Source organism: Felis catus, chromosome D4, assembly GCF_018350175.1.
Source record: "Felis catus isolate Fca126 chromosome D4, F.catus_Fca126_mat1.0, whole genome shotgun sequence".
NCBI classification, from domain to species: Eukaryota; Metazoa; Chordata; class Mammalia; order Carnivora; family Felidae; genus Felis; species Felis catus.
In genome coordinates, this window is record NC_058380.1 from 57,474,617 (window position 1) to 57,491,598 (window position 16,982).

At 48.7% G+C, this 16,982-nt stretch overlaps 1 protein-coding gene across 4 annotated transcripts; it reads left to right on the top strand.

The window, feature by feature from the left end:
* The first annotated feature begins 169 nt into the window (after positions 1-169).
* On the top strand, positions 170-16,926 carry NPR2 (natriuretic peptide receptor 2). 4 transcript variants are annotated; one of them, XM_006939272.3, is made up of 22 exons: positions 170-1,643; positions 2,468-2,673; positions 7,676-7,789; positions 8,091-8,226; positions 8,469-8,563; positions 8,790-8,922; positions 9,152-9,236; positions 9,704-9,833; positions 9,996-10,070; positions 10,268-10,345; positions 10,578-10,682; positions 10,780-10,851; positions 12,593-12,752; positions 12,907-13,062; positions 13,141-13,309; positions 13,474-13,620; positions 14,104-14,227; positions 14,417-14,485; positions 15,745-15,919; positions 15,991-16,089; positions 16,363-16,454; positions 16,586-16,926. In XM_006939272.3, the coding sequence occupies exons 1-22, from the start codon at positions 977-979 to the stop codon at positions 16,649-16,651; spliced, it is 3,153 nt and encodes a 1,050-aa protein (XP_006939334.1). In that variant the 5' UTR covers positions 170-976; the 3' UTR covers positions 16,652-16,926. The 4 variants fall into 4 exon arrangements, with proteins under 4 accessions (XP_006939334.1, XP_006939335.1, XP_006939336.1 ...); XM_003995612.4 differs by having other exon boundaries at positions 171-1,643; positions 9,713-9,833; XM_006939273.3 differs by lacking the exon at positions 9,996-10,070.
* The last annotated feature ends 56 nt before the right edge of the window (positions 16,927-16,982 follow it).

Consider the following 16,982-nt stretch of genomic DNA (forward strand, 5'->3'; position numbering starts at 1 on the left):
GAGACCTGGGATGTCCCTGGGCGCCAGGGTAGGGGGTGGGGGGAGACAGCAGGCGCCAGAGGGTGGGGCCTGAGGGGGAGGAGGAGGGGCCGCGGGGGAGGGGGCGGGGAAGGCGCGGGGCGGGGGCGGGGGCGGGCGGCCTGCCCGGGGAGTCACACTCGGCCGCCGCCGCCGGCGCAGCGAGCAGAGACGGGCCGGGCCGCGGCGACCTGACCTGGACAAGCGGCGCGCCCGGGGGCCCAGGCGGGGGGCGGGAGGAAGCGCCCGGCAGCGCCGGCCGCCCGGGCCCAGGAGGAGCGGAGCAGAGAGGAGCTGGGACACGGGCGGGGCCGCCGCAGCTCCGGATGGGACCAGCGCCCTGGGCCCGTTAGTCCAAGCAGGAGCTTCAGGAGAAGCCTTCACTGGGAGATTTACCCCTGCCTTTCCCTCTGCTCCAGCCCAGGCCTCGCTTCGCTCCCCGCCCGCCCATGGTCCCGGTCCTTCCGCGGCGCGGGCCCCCTCCCACCTTACCCCCTTGGTCCTCCTTTTCGCTGCTCTCAGCCCTCCTAGCCCCTTCAGCTGTGAGGTCCCCTCAGGCCTTTCCTTTGTACCAGCCTCCCCCCCACCCCCACCCCATCCCAGTCTCGGATCCCCTTTTCCTTCTCAGCTAAAGCTCAAGATTCATCAGGCTCCTTCGCCTCTCACTGTCCCCATCCCAGTCACAGGCCCCCTTGGTCCCCACCTTCTCCTGCCACCCTACTCAGCCCTCAGTCCTTGCCCCAGACCGGTGGACCCACTCCTTACCCAACCCCCGGGGCTTCCTCCCATCTCCTCTTCACCCGTCCCCACCACTTTCTGTGTCGCAGCCTGCCTAGCTTCTCCTCACTTCTCTCCCTGGCCATCTTCCCCAGGTTCCAGGCTGGGTGGTGCTTGTGCCTCCTCCGTAGGCCAGAGTGGCACCAGGTTCTGGGGGTGGTGGGGCCGCTGCTTTCTCCCTATGGCACTGCCATCACTCCTGCTGTTGGTGGCAGCCCTGGCAGGTGGGGTGCGTCCTCCGGGGGCGCGGAACCTGACTCTGGCGGTGGTGCTGCCAGAACACAACCTGAGCTATGCCTGGGCCTGGCCACGGGTGGGTCCTGCTGTGGCACTAGCTGTGGAGGCGCTGGGCCGGGCACTGCCTGTGGACCTGAGGTTTGTCAGCTCGGAACTAGATGGCGCCTGCTCTGAGTACCTGGCACCGCTGCGCGCTGTGGACCTCAAGCTGTACCACGACCCCGATCTTCTGTTGGGTCCCGGTTGCGTGTACCCCGCTGCCTCTGTGGCCCGCTTTGCCTCACATTGGCGCCTTCCCCTGCTGACTGCGGGTGCTGTGGCCTCTGGTTTTGCAGCTAAGAATGAGCATTATCGTACTCTGGTGCGCACTGGCCCCTCTGCTCCCAAGCTGGGTGAGTTTGTAGTGACATTACACGGGCACTTCAATTGGACTGCCCGTGCTGCCTTGCTGTATCTGGATGCTCGCACAGATGACCGGCCTCACTACTTCACCATCGAGGGCGTCTTTGAGGCCCTGCAGGGCAGCAACCTCAGTGTGCAGCACCAGGTGTATGCCCGTGAGCCAGGGGGCCCTGAGCAGGCCACCCACTTCATCCGGGCCAACGGGCGCAGTGAGTGTGGCCCAGGCTATCTTAGGGTCAGGGGAGGAGGGTCGCTGTATCCCTGCAACTCAGCACTGGGAAACTGTGGATGGAGGTGGGCACTGAGATGTATGTGGTGGTTGGGGTCAAGAAGCACATGTGGAGAGAGCACCTGTGAGAAGGCTAAGCCATTGTATTAGGGGAGCTTGTGGACAGCATAGGCAGATATAAACAAGGAATAAGATAGCATGAGAGGTGGAGCCTGTGTCAGAGAAGAAGGTGGGATTGGGGGGAAACTGACTTTCGGGAGCAATCCGAGTGCCCTAGAGTACTGGATGTGGTTGATGGCCACTCCAGAATGAGTGTCATCTGTGAGCAGAGACTTCTCAGACAGGGCACCAAGACAGGGCAGAAAAATAGTAAGGACTCCATAAATGGGCTTTTGGATTCAGCGCATTTGTTGGGGAAAGACAGAGTAAAACTGCCACTGACAGTAATTTTGAGCAGTCAGTGCCTTTGAGCCTAGGGAGAGGCAGGGCCGAATGGGGCAGTGAGGAGGGCTGGGTGGGGCGCAGCAGTCAGAGCTCTGGGAAGAGGAGGGGCTTAAAGGCTGATAGCTCCCTTCCTCTGGGGTCTGGAGTCAGACTCTGACCTCTGCCAGATGGTCCATAAAGCCCCAAGGTACTTATGACATAGACTCCAAGGGGGAGGGATGGGGAGCATATGTTGGGTGGTTGATAGGTTAGGGCACTTTCTTCCTTGCTGAAGATGGAAATGCAGATGGTTCAGAGAGGGGGCTGCCTGGGGACTGGGGACTTTCTCAGAATGCTCCTCTGTTTTATACTCGTTCCCAGTTGTGTATATCTGTGGCCCTCTGGAGATGCTGCATGAGATCCTGCTCCAGGCCCAGAGGGAGAACCTGACCAATGGGGATTATGTCTTCTTTTACCTGGACGTCTTTGGGGAGAGTCTTCGTGCAGGCCCCACACGCTCTACAGGCCGGCCCTGGCAGGACAATCGCACCCGGGAACAGGCCCAGGCCCTCAGAGAGGCCTTTCAGGTATCATTTGCGCCAAAAGTGGAGGAGGGAGAAAGGAAACTTCTTTGGAGATTCTTTGTCATAAGACCCACAGAAACCCCAGAAACAGGGCAGGAATTATGAGCCAGAAGAGTGAAATTAACAGAGGCTTTTTGAGTCTCCTATCATTCTTCCTTACTTCCCCACTTTTGTGACTCTTTTCTCATTACTAAGGCTACCTCCCAAGATCCTGGAACATTCTCTTAAGTCCCACTAGTAGACTTTACTGTGAGGGGGAAAAGTTCAGGAAAAGACCTGGTCCTGGGCCCTGGGAGGACTTCCATCCTTTCTGGATAGGCGAGGTATGATTGAGGTACAGTTAGATACAAATACGAGAAAGAATATGATTATGTGTCCTGGAAGAGACACTAAGAACTTGGGGTTCAGATGAGGGAGAGTCAATGTGAGCTGCGTTTAGGGAAGCTTTTTTATAAAGATGAGAATCTTTTGTGACTTGAAAGATAGATGCCATAGTCCTAGTCTCAGCAGGAGAGAGGATCTAGGCAGTCTGAGCAAAGAGATAAAAGATAGAAATGGGCATGTTTGGGAAACCAAGAAGATACTGACCTGACAAGAAAGAAGGGCTGGCTTGAAGCAGATGTAGGAAATAATGTTGCAAAGATATAATCAGATTAAGGAGATCTCTGAAGCTAAAATTAAGGCGCTTGGACTTGGATGTGGGGTCCTTGATATTTTTTTGTGAAGAGAAATATAAAGACAGAATTCTGGTTGGATAAGAAGAGGAGGAGGTTACAGGCAGTGAGACCACCTGTATTCGGGTCAAATGGAGTGAGGTGATACAGGCTTCAAGGACAGTGGCAGTAGTAGGAATGGAAAGAAATGAATTTAGGAAACAACTTGCAGGGGAAATTGACATGACTGTTCATTTCACTCCTCTGCTCAAAACTTTCAATGACTAAATTCCTACAGAATAAAGTCCTGACTCCTTATCATGACATTTCAGACCTTCTACAGTCTGTGTTCAGCCCAGGTTTTCAGTCTTGCCTCCTAGTGCCCCTTATGCCCAGTACTCCAGCCAACCAGACCTCTCTCAGTTCCCCAACCCCTGGGCCTCCCTGCCCCCTTGCCGTTGTGCTCTTTGCTCTATTTTTCTGGAATGTTCTTTCTTCCCTCATGCTAAATCTCTGCCCCTGCAAATCACACCCATGAATTGTTCCCTGACTCTTCCACCAATTTTTTCACTCTCTCTCCTTTTTCTGAAAAAGGATTTTAAGTGGCATGTAGGGTAACTTTAAAGTCTTTTCAACCCTGGGATTCTCTGAATCTAAAATTCAGTAGATCTTTACAAGGGCTGGACTTGGGTGGTCATCTTCTCTAATGAGTAAAATTTTGTGTGACTGTAATTATATATTTAGTGGTATCTGTGAATGACATGTCTGGTATGAGTCTGTGACTGTCACACTTGAACCTGGGCAGTGGCAGGACAGGTTTTGTTTATACTGTCACTTTTGCCTAAAACAACCTTCTCACCTTTGTCTGTCTGGATAATGTGTGTGTATTCCTTAAGGCTCAGATGGGTTATTTTTCCTTTGAGGAAACAATCCTTGAATCCCCAGGTTGGACTGAATTTCCTATTCTTGTGCTTAACTCCATCTCCTATAGAGCTTAACCACATTATCAGTCAATGTTTGAGTCATTTGAATATTGGCTCATTCTATTAGTGTCTGTTGAGCACCTATTATGTCCCAATCACTGTGCGAGGTACTGGTATGCAGTGGAGAACATAACAGATGTAGCCCCTGCCTGGGGCTTACATTTAGTAGGAGAGACAGACATTAAATAAGCAAATAAATACAAACATAGGACAACTTGCGGTGCATGTTACTAAAAACCCCGTAAAAAATAAAACCAGGAAAAAAAAAAGCACTTCTCATGAGAAGGGAATGGCAAGGGAATTGTACTCTAGCTAGTGTGGTCAAGGAAGATCTCTCTGGCTCTCCTGGGTGGGAGGACTCCATAGCTTTATGGGCTGTATTCTTTTTTGTGGAAGGAATATCTCTCTTTCTTGTCTGAGAATTCCTACCAGTCAAGGGGCCCCAGCACTTAGCTTAGGGGGAAATGAGATCTAGTCAGCTAACAATTAGGTAAATTAATTCTCAGTTCTCCCACTTACTGCAGGCATTATTCAGAAAAACAAAGAGGGATTTTGCTATGACACAAAAGAAGGGGAAATAGGCAGTCAAGAATATGCTGAGGGGGAAATCAAGGCTTTGGGGTGGGATGAGGGTAAGGGAGTAATGAAGTGTTTTCTAGAAAAAACTACTCATGTTGTTCCAGTGCTGAAGCAGGGCAAGGGGTGAGGGAAGTGGGCAGTCAGCTCCAGTCAAGGATGAAAGAGCAGAGAGCCCTTAACCAGAGATACCTGGTCTACTGGGGGAGAGGCTCAGAAATTAAGTATATTGATATGATTTTTCTCGCCCATTGAGCTATAGCTACTGGCGGGCAAGGATCATGCTCATCTTTGTATTCCATATGCCTAGCACATACTTGTTGAAGTGAATTACCGGGTGTGTTGGGGAGAAGCGGGGACACGACTAAGAATTCGTCTGCAGAGGAGTAGAGCCGGCAGGTACTATAAACCGAGATGATCAGCCAGGACAGAGAATACGTAGACACAATGGAGCTAAATAAGCAAACGACCAGGCTCTATGGTCCCAGGCTGTGCATTTGAGGACTACAGGGTCAAACCTAGACAGAAGTCTCAACCTAGGTGACCAGCATGAGATTGCATTACAGAGGGGACACCAGCAGCTAGAATGGAAGTCAGGGCTGGACCGAGGGCCGCGTAAGACAGAATCTCTTCTGGAGACAATTTTTTGTCTGTTTAAGCCACTGCCGACAGCGCCTCCTGATGTGGCCTAGGGGGCCTCAAACGTAGGCCTCAAGGCACACGCCAGTGCCTAGGTGTACATCAGGCTTCACTCACAGCTAAACCTGTTTCTGGCAGCCTTTGCTTGTTTTTTTTTTCTCACCTGGAGTCCGCTGAAAAAAGGGACACCATTATCTACCTCCCTTTACCTGCTTCTCTCTAGCCCCTGAGCAAGCATAGAAATTCTTTGGACATTCTTCTTCTTTCTTGCTCTTTTTTTTAGTAGCTAGTAACCACAGCAGAACAGTCTAGCGTAGCAGTTTTCAAAATGTGGTCTTGGAACCCTGGGGGTCACTGAAATCCTCTTAGAAGGACCATGAGGTCAAAACTATTTAAGAAATAATACTAAGATGTTTATTTGCGTCCTCACTCTTACTCCTCCACGATTGCACAGTGGAGTTTTCCAGAGGCTACATGACACGTGCTGCTGTTATCACTCTGGTAGCTGTCGAAGGGGTAGTTGAATATTCCTGTGTTTTAAAAGTTTGTCAGTTTTAATTTCTAAAACATAAATATTGATAGATGTAATCCAAACAATCAAAAGCTCTTTGTGGTCCTCAGTAATTTTTAGTGGTTTAAAGAGGTCATGAGATCAAAAAGTTTGAGAACTGCTAGTCTAGCAAACAGATAAACCTAGAGAATTATGATGTGTTTAAAAAGTGTTAAAAACCTGTTATCAGCCTTTGTATTGAAATATAATTTGTGTTAAGCATGATCTTTCGGGGCTCTTTTCCTGATTTTTTTTTTTTACATCATTTGTCAACAATATCCTACCCTTCTATTTTTCTTTTATTCTTGAAACAGGTGTTACTGAACAAACCCTCCCAACTCCACCTCAGCCCCCTTCTTTTAAATTTTGCCCGAGGGTGGGAGAGTATTACAAGTATGTGATCAAGGATCCAAATGCCCCAGTAAGAATAATTACATTATGAAGCAAACTCTAGTCTAATGTAATGAATACATATTAGAAACTGAATTTATTATTTCCTACCTAGAATGAATTTATATATAATAAATCATATGTGATTTGTCTAGTATCTCTATGTCCACATGTACTTTCAATGACAGGAATTAACAGAACTGGTAGAAGTCCGTAGATGTTATGTTCACAAAGTCACATTTCATAAAATACATTGATCTGAAGTCTTCCCCTGAGGTTGCGATGCCAATTTCCCATCTGAGACAAAGGCTAGTCTCAGTGATTGGGTAGGCCTGAGGTGTAGGCAGAGGCCAGTGTGTCCATCAGCTAAGGAAGGGAGAATGTGTAAGGTCGGTGGGAGTCACATGGGCACCCCAGTGAGAGACAGAGATGTGCTGACTTAAGGCCAGTGAGATGTGGGTGTGGCTGAGATCACATATGTCGTTTGCTCATCTGTGAAATGTGTGTGGGCATATGACTACATGTTTTCTCCGTGACAATGTCTATTACTTAGTGACATATAGGACCATGCCACTATGCAGGACAGTGTTGCTGATGGTAGGTGTTCCACATGTTAAATGAATGGGTCCACAACTTTTCACAGATGGAATCATTGTCTCCAAGTATTTCCCCCAATTGTCATAGAACCTGAAATCTCTTTTATTTACTAGAATGGAGGCACCGTTCCAAGTGGCCCAAATGAAAATATAAACACTTTTTTTTTTGAAAATATAAACATTTAACTGATAACATTAACAGTGATTAAGACCTCAGAGAGGAGCTGTTTTATCAGTGTTGTCCTTGATAGTGAATAGGAAGGGACAGAGCGAGCAGCTGTGAGTGCTGTGGCAGCCTGGCAGGGAGGCTTGGCTGGTGGAGACGCTTGGGGATGGAGTTGATTCCATCTATTTCCTAGTCGCCACCTTCCCAGAACCATGCACCTTTCATGGAGGAGTGCCACTCACTTCTTCCCAGATGTATTGAACATATTCCATACATATATCACACACACAGGGGCACACACAACACAGAGTTTAGTATCCTCTCAGCCTTCAGACTCACCCGTGTATATTTCATATCATGTATATTTCACCAAGTTTCCCTATCCTGCTTCCTCTCTTCCCCAATGCCTATCTTGAATCCTTTTCACTCTCCCCCATGTGCTGTTGGTACAGACAGTATTGGTGATCACATACCGAGAACCCCCAAATCCTGAGTATCAGGAATTCCAGAATCGTCTGCTGATAAGAGCCCGGGAAGATTTTGGTGTGGAGCTAGCCCCCTCCCTGGTAAGTAGATCTCTCTTTCCTGAGAGTCAGGCCAGGCTTTGAGGAAAGGCTCTTCTCCCTAACTCAGCATTAAGCCTTGGCCGTGGAGCCAGCCATACATGGGAACTGTCTGCTTTTATACAGGATTTTTCTTTCTGCCCTTTTGTCAAGTGAGGTAGGGCTGGCACTTTAGGAATGAGAGGAAGGAAGGAAGCAAACCAGAAGAGAGAAGAGGTAGAGGGAGACCCCAGAGATGGGAAAGGGGGCTGGGGAGGGGCCTGGCAGTTCATTTGGAGAGCACTGCTGAAGTTACCACCCCTAGATGAACCTCATTGCTGGCTGCTTCTATGATGGGATCCTGCTATATGCTGAAGTCCTGAACGAGACAATACAGGAAGGAGGCACCCGGGAAGATGGACTTCGAATAGTGGAGAAGATGCAGGGCCGAAGATACCACGGTAATGAAGAAGGCCAGGAGGAGACCAGAGGGCTGCTCTCAGGCCTGGGAGTGGAGTAGGCAGAAGAAAATACAAGATATGAGGGGCAGGAGGAAGTTAGTGGGGAGGTCAGAGAACGTGGTAGAGGTGGGCGTGTATTAAGAACAGGGGCAGGGAGGGACTCTAAGGAATTAGAGGAATCAGGGCATAGGAGAGGGGCATAGAGTAGATCTCAAAGTAAGGGCTACTCTTTTCTATCTTAGGTGTAACTGGACTGGTTGTTATGGACAAGAACAATGACCGAGAGACTGATTTTGTCCTGTGGGCCATGGGAGATCTGGATTCTGGGGACTTCCAGGTGATGGGGGAAGAAGCAGGGAGGAGAATGTGGGCCCTGAATATCCAGCTTTCAGAGGTTCAGTGGGGCAGAACCAAAGGTAGTAGAGGCAGGGACTTACTTTCTCTGCTGGAGCTGCATGCTGGGTAGGTGGGAAGTTGGGAGAGAAAAGCAGCCAAATAGCTGGGGTCTGGGAGAGAGGCTGGTGGGAGCAGGCCTGTGGGCCCAGTTTTCTCCTTCCTCACAGCCTGCAGCTCACTACTCAGGAGCCGAGAAGCAGATTTGGTGGACAGGACGGCCTATCCCCTGGGTGAAGGGGGCCCCCCCCTTGGACAATCCCCCCTGTGCCTTTGACTTGGACGACCCATCCTGTGATAAAAGTGGGTGTGTGCAGGGGTTGGGAGTAATTCTTCCTCCCCTCCCTCCCATTCTTTCACCTCCCCTCCCTAACTCCCCACCCTTAGCTCTGTTCTCCTTGACTTGTATACTGTATACCCCTTCCTCACTTCTTTCCCTCCAGAAATCCGTCTGCTTCTCACACCCTGAGCACCACCCCCGCCCCGTCCTCAGCTCCACATAGTCTTTCTCAGGGTCCCCTCTCTCCTTCAGCTCCGCTTTCAACTCTGGCGATTGTGGCACTGGGCACAGGAATCACCTTCATCATGTTTGGTGTCTCCAGCTTCCTCATTTTCCGGTGAGTTCTGGCCTTCCCACCGACCTGCTCCCTCCCTCCCACTGCCCAGGCTTTCTGGGGGTTAGTGGGTATCTTTCGTTTGATGGCTACCTCTTAGGCCTAACGTCTTCCTCTCTAGCCTTTCTCGTTAAGCTGTCTTTTAGCCTAGGTGTTGTTTTCCCACTTTTGGTTCTAGACTGGGTGTCCTAACTAGGGATTTTGAGTGGGGTTTTATAAGGGCAAAGGTGAATTTTCCGTGAATGCTACCATTTTGAGAAAGAACTTTTACCTTCAGCCTCTGTGTTTTCAAGTGAGCATAGGGCATGTATCCCCTATGTAGAGAATGCATCCTTCTGTCTCAGTCCTGCAGCGAGTCCCGCCTCAGGTATAAAAGTTGTAGCATCGGGAGCTTCGGGGAAGCCACTGAAACCCCACTGTTGGCTTACGGGGTGGCAGGATTGGGCTTGCCAGTCAACTGAGATGTGCAGTCCTTACAGAAAGCTGATGCTGGAGAAGGAGCTGGCTAGCATGTTGTGGCGCATTCGCTGGGAAGAACTGCAATTTGGCAATTCAGAACGATATCATAAAGGTGCAGGCAGTCGCCTCACACTGTCGCTGGTGAGCCCTTGTCTCAGCTGTCCCTCTGCTTCCCTCTGAGTTCCTGTCCTTTCGTACCCTGGACCTTTCCCAGCACATTGGCCTGTAATGATAGCCCCTGCACTGCCACCATCATCTAATGTTCCTTTCATCCTTCCGCCTCCATGTTGCCCTTGGCCCCAGCGGGGATCCAGTTACGGCTCGCTCATGACAGCCCATGGGAAATACCAGATCTTTGCCAACACCGGTCACTTCAAGGTGAACAGTCATCCGCTTGTTCTGGTCCCCACCATTTCATCCTGTCTCATCCCCATCTATCACCTCTTCCCACAAATCTCTGCCCCTCATAACCTTCCTTCCTGTGTCCAGCTGAGCTCCTGGATGTCCACAGTTCTCCAGTATTTCCCAGCACCCAGGAACTAATTTCCCTTTTCCTCTTTCACTCCCGCCATCAGGGAAATGTTGTTGCCATCAAACACGTGAATAAGAAGCGCATTGAGCTGACCCGGCAGGTTCTGTTTGAACTCAAACATGTATGTAATGGTGTGTGGGTTCAGGGTTCAGGGTAAAAAGGGATGGAGAAGAGGAAAGGGGGAAGAAGAGAGGGGAATAGTAAAATTGGCTAGGAGGTCAAGGGGTTTATTTATAAGTGATTTTAAGTTGCAGGTACAATTAAGAGAAAGGCTCTCTCATGCAGTGGTAGATTTCTGTATCTCTTTGAATTCTCTCCCCCGCCCCCTCACCTTTTGTTGTTATTCTTGTTAGATGAGAGATGTTCAGTTCAACCATCTCACTCGCTTCATTGGTGCCTGCATTGACCCTCCTAACATTTGCATTGTCACCGAGTATTGTCCTCGTGGGAGTTTACAGGTAAGGGAAAGGTGGAGATTCTAGGGGCAGGGGAGAAAGGCCTGTGATAGCTAGTGCTACTAGGATAGTCACATAATCTGTTCCATGTCACTACCAGGATATTCTGGAAAATGACAGCATCAACTTGGACTGGATGTTTCGTTATTCGCTCATTAATGACCTTGTTAAGGTGAGTCTTCCCCACTCTTCCTTAAGAGTTCATCTGCTTTAAAATGCCTTTGTTTCTTGATCTTTGCTTTCAGCTTCTCCTTCCTAGTCCTCTAAAAGTCCCATTTTCTCCAGTTCCCCTTATACCTCTGGTTGGGCAATAATGGGTAAATAAAGGGTCTGGAGTTTTTAATTGGGGGAGATGTATTGGCCACAATGAGTCCTGTACTTGTAAAGAAGTTTCATGTTCCTGCCCTAAATATCTCTAATCTCTTGCCATCATCTTTTTTTTTTTTTTTTTTTTTTTTAAACCTCCACGAGCTTATATTAAGATTTCTTAGCAGGAAAAAAATGAATGAGGTCATCAAACATAGAATCATGTATTCTCTGACCAATATTTGGCATATCTGCTCTTTTGTTCAGAAAAACTGAAATTTTATAAAGAACGTTTACTAGTAAAACTAAGAGAAACCAAGGAAAATTATCCTAAACCTGTAGTATCTTCCCATATATTAGGTTTTAGCTATTTTCAAGTGACCCAGAGGCCCGTGGGTTTAGAGAGGTATGAATTTGAATCTTGCATGGGTCGGACAGGTGTTTAGAGCAAGTGATGCAGCCAGTGAGTTAGCCCAGTGGGTCACTTGTACTGCATCTGAAGCTGGCTTTGGCTTTTCTGTTTAATTCTCATGAGGTTATTTAGAATTTTTGTGTGTGTGTGAAAGTTTGCCATTAAATGAGATAAAATATTAGGTAAAGTTGATGTGTTGGCTGTGACATTAAATATAAGAAAAATATGACTTTTGAGAGAACAATAATTTGATGGAAAAGTGATTTAGAACAAAGCCAGAAGCCTGATTAATCCTTTCTGTATTCACAAATTTGGTGACTCCCAAAGGTTTTGTTGATATCAAAAGGAATAAAAAGGAGGAGTTCACAGAGACTGGAATTATGAATTGTTTATGTCCAGAGCTAAATATTTAGACACAGTTGTTTTGGTTAGCATATAGAACAGTGCATCCTTTTTCTGTTCCACCTGAACTGACGTGGGTGGGCTCCTAGGGTTTCATTTTGGGAAGCATCACTCTGCCTTCTTAGGACCTGCCTAATGGTCCCTCATACGCAAAGGTTTTCTCCTGTCTGGCCCCACGGGGCCAGAAATGTCTGGTTTCTGTGTTGGCTTGGCAGCTGTCTCCTACTTTTGTCCATTTTCCAGGGTTTTACTAATTTACTATTTTCTCCACTTTCTCTCTGGCCCTTACTTTCCTCCTCCATCCTGACTTGCCTGCCTACACATGGTTATATGTTAAAGTTGACAACTGGTTAGTCTTGGTACATCTGGGTACTCTGGATAGCTGAGTCTCTAGCCTTCCTAGGTTTTCCTAGTGGTGGCCGTACATTTGAGGCCATCGTGGGTGTCAGTCACATCAGTCTTAGAGTTCACCCTCCTAGTTCTGTTCACTACTCAGAAGACTGACTGCTCTTTCTAGGGTAAATAACTGATAGCTCCCCTTGTCCTTCCCCTTAAACATTTCTTCTGTCCCTGGTGCCTGGGTGCCAATATACCGTTTATGGTACCAGGAAGGGATAACTGTCCTATTCAGCCTGCTTCTTTGGGTAGAAACTGCAAAGGATGCCTTCCAAAAGTAGCTTATGGTTTTTATGGTCCCAAGATCTTCAGACAGCTAGCTAATGCCCATCTCACAGAGAGGGGGTATCCTAAGCCATATATGATCCAAACCCATGACTTGATCTGTATCCTGCAGGGCATGGCCTTTCTCCATAACAGCATTATTGCATCCCACGGGAGTCTCAAGTCCTCCAACTGTGTGGTGGATAGTCGTTTTGTGCTCAAAATCACAGACTATGGCCTGGCCAGCTTCCGATCAACTGCTGAACCTGATGACAGCCACGCCCTCTATGCCAGTGAGGCCTTCCCCCACAACTCACTTTTATATAGCTCCTCTGGCCTTGATCATTTCCACCTAGGGAGGGTGGGAGAGGGAGATGGAATGACAGGAACATGGGGAGTATTATGGGCTCTTTTTGAGGACCTGGCCAGCCTGTTCCTTCTTTTTAGAGAAGCTGTGGACTGCCCCAGAACTGCTTGGTGGGAACCCGTTGCCAACCACAGGCATGCAGAAGGCTGATGTCTATAGCTTTGGGATCATCTTACAGGAGATAGCACTTCGCAGTGGTCCTTTCTACTTGGAGGGCCTGGACCTCAGCCCCAAAGGTGAGAGGCAATCTACTACCCACAGACTGCTCTACCTGGGGGACCCTGTTCTTCATCCAAACCCTTTATCACCCTCAGAGATTGTCCAGAAGGTCCGAAATGGTCAACGGCCATATTTCCGGCCGAGCATTGACCGGACCCAACTGAATGAAGAGTTGGTTTTGCTGATGGAGCGATGTTGGGCCCAAGAACCAGCTGAGCGGCCAGACTTTGGACAAATTAAGGGGTTCATTCGCCGCTTTAACAAGTGAGAGGGCACTTAGGGGGCAAGGGCTCCCCAGGGATAGAAGCCTCATCAGTCTTGGTGGATGAGGTGTGTGGGGCTGGTGGGGCCAAGAAGGTGGGTTGGGTAGGAAGTCCTGGGAGTCTTGAGAATCTGGGAGCAGGTACCATATTCTGGCCTCCCCCCAGGGAGGGCGGCACGAGCATACTGGACAACCTGTTGTTGCGCATGGAGCAGTATGCCAATAACCTGGAGAAGCTGGTGGAGGAGCGCACACAGGCCTATCTGGAGGAGAAACGCAAGGCTGAGGCTCTGCTCTACCAAATTCTACCCCAGTGAGAATTTGTCACCCTTCCCCAACCTTCCTTTGATATTCTACTCTGTTGAGTTCTGCCTGATCAAGCTCCTGAGAACTCACTTCCCAACTCTTAGAATGCTTTGTTATATCTTGACACAGTGAACCTTTTTGGCTTTACACAGTGTGTTTTCATTTTGTCTTCAAATGAGCTTTGCTGCCTTCTCTCTGATTCCTATCCCTTCTTCTTAGGACACTGCTCTACCATGCCTTTGCACCGGCAAGTGTATGTAGAACAATCCCAACTTGAGACACTTAGTGCCCATCCCTGGGGTCCCCTTCCAACCCCCACCACTTAAATGCTTTACTTGAGCTAGTCTGTAATGTCTTCCCAGCCACCTTCCTCCTCTTCTACCAGGCTTAGCTTTCATAACTCCTCTTCTGCTCAACCATATACCCCTTTTCTCTCCCCCTCTCATCCTCTTTCTCTCAGTTTGGCTCATACTGCACCCTTGCTTCCTAGTTCAGTGGCAGAGCAGTTAAAACGGGGAGAGACTGTACAGGCTGAGGCCTTTGACAGTGTTACCATCTACTTCAGTGACATTGTTGGCTTCACAGCTTTGTCAGCAGAGAGCACCCCCATGCAGGTGAGAGCCATGGGTGAGAAGTAGGGGGTGGGATAGGGATCTGGGGAACTTCACTGGGGCATAGGAATCCTTGATAATAGGGGAGATTCCTTTGTTCTGGAGTTCCCATATTTTGCTCTAGCTTATGGGTTAAGAATTCTTAGAAAGTTAGGCACAGGTCTCAGGGGCTCTACTTTCCCATCCTGTTAGGTGGTGACACTTCTTAATGACCTGTATACCTGCTTTGATGCCATAATTGACAACTTTGACGTCTACAAGGTGAGAGCCAGGGCTACCCTCCTACTGAGACCCCTTTAAAACCCAGTCTCCCCAAACCCGACATACCTACCTGCTCCATTGGCAGTTTGCCCTCCTGGGTCTCCAGCACCCTAGTACTGGGTGCCCTTTGTAGACAGACGAGGCTCTGGCACTCTAATTGTACATCCTAGTCTAATTTCTTGTGAATCCTCAAGCTGCCCTAATCGGAACCATCACAGGATCTAGAGCCTATCTGCCACTTTTTGCCTAGGGGTATAAATATTGTCTATCGTCTTTTCTCTTCCCTCCATTCTCTGTAGACATGGACAAATCATATGGGATGTAGGTACAGAATGACTTATGGGGCTGAGGAACAAGCTACCTTGTAAAAAATTTTGTTGAAGTCATGAGTTGGCACGGCGTGGGCTTTATTTACTGTGCCTGGCAGTAAAAATCATCAGGATTTAGGTGTTAACTTTGTGACTGTGTGGCCTTGGGCAAGTAACTGTAAAGCTCCTTGAGCCTCAGGTATTTTACCTAGAAGATGGGAATAATAGATTTATTGTGGAAATGTCTAACATTACACCAACAATACATATGTGTTCCTGTCCCTTTATTTGGACTTATTCTACCACGTCTGTTATTACTGTGACAATAAACCCTTTACTCAGATTGACCAATTATTCATACTTTACCCCCATTTGCTTCATTTTTTAAAAATATATCTATCAACCTAATTACTTTTTGAACCATTTGAGAGTAAGTTGCAGGCATAGTGGCCCTTTATCCCTAAACAGTTCAGTGTCTAGTTCCTAAAAACAGGACATTCTTTTGTATAGCTTCAGTACAATTAACACAGCCAAGCGTCTGCTTTCTTACCTTGGACAGTTCAGGCTGTCTGAGGCCTATTTCACTGGGCCTGCCTGACCTCACCGGCCTCTGTGCTCTTCAGGTTAGGCCTGTTTCCTTGCTTCCCACCTCCTGACAGCAGAGCCTATTTGTTCACATCTTGTTGCAGACAGGGTATCCATTCCCTCAGCAAATGCTTACTGAGTGTTCACCAGGTACAGGGGTGGTTGTGGGAGGATTTAAAGACGCCCTGAAACTCTGCCCGCACCCCACCCCTGATTCTCAGCACCACAGCACTCATTTTCCAGTCGATGCTCTGGCCTCCCAGGCTGCTGGGATGGCTCATAGTGGTGTCCAGCTTGTCTCTTTCTGCTCTTACCCATTCCCACTGATACACATAGAGGTGACCTTTTAAACCCCATCTCAATCAGGTAGAAACGATTGGAGATGCCTACATGGTGGTGTCTGGTCTCCCAGGCCGAAATGGTCAACGTCATGCCCCGGAAATTGCTCGTATGGCTCTAGCACTACTGGATGCAGTTTCTTCCTTCCGCATCCGCCACCGACCCCATGACCAGCTGAGGCTACGCATAGGGGTCCACACGGGTAAGGCTGACTCTCACTCCGTCCCTCGTATCTGCTTTTCCCAGGCTCTCCCAACCTGTTTCTTCTCACAGGACCCGTCTGTGCTGGGGTTGTTGGCCTGAAGATGCCCCGCTATTGTCTCTTTGGAGACACGGTGAACACTGCCTCCCGAATGGAGTCTAATGGTCAAGGTAAAACAGCAGCCCTCCACCCCAGCCTCAGCCTCAATTTGTGGTGCCCTTTTCTTCTTTTCAGAGTTCTTCCAAATCCCTCAGTCTGAGAGACCACAGTTCCTGACCGCCCCATTCTTGGACATATTTTGGTTCTAGTGCATGTGCCCCGGGAAGACTGAGAGCCTCCTGAGGGGTGGTGGTTTGGTAAAGCTCTCTCCAGTACTGCCAACTCTTCTATTGTCTTTTCTTTGATTCATTTTTCCACCATCCCGGCACCCCATCCCACCCCAGCCCTGAAGATCCATGTCTCCTCTACCACCAAGGATGCCCTGGATGAGCTAGGATGCTTCCAGCTAGAGCTTCGGGGGGATGTGGAGATGAAGGTGATGGCAGGCCATGGGGGAGGGGTCATGGAAAGGGAGGATGAAAACAATTATGGGGATCATGGGGAAAAGACAGAGATAAAAAGAATAACATAGAAGAATCTGAATTATCTTCACTCCCCCACTTCCAGGGAAAAGGAAAGATGCGAACTTACTGGCTCCTAGGAGAGCGGAAAGGCCCTGCTGGGCTCCTGTAAACCCTACTTCTTCCTAAGTGAGACAATCTCCTGCTGCTGGTACCTGGGTGGGCAGCAGTCACCATCTCTCTACACACCAGAAATGGACACTGTCATGTAAGATGGAAACCAACGTGCACAAAAACCCTACTTTGTAAGGAAGTCGTTGCCCTTTGCAGCTCAGCCTTGTACATATACCTGCCTCCCTCTGGCCTGGTTCCCTTCTTCCCTACCTTCTGTAAATATCTGTATCTAAACCAGAATATTTTGGCCAAATATAAAACAACAAAAAATGTCATGGTGTCAGAGTCTGGGTTAGGGGCAAATCGAAGGAACATGGTTACTCACAGAA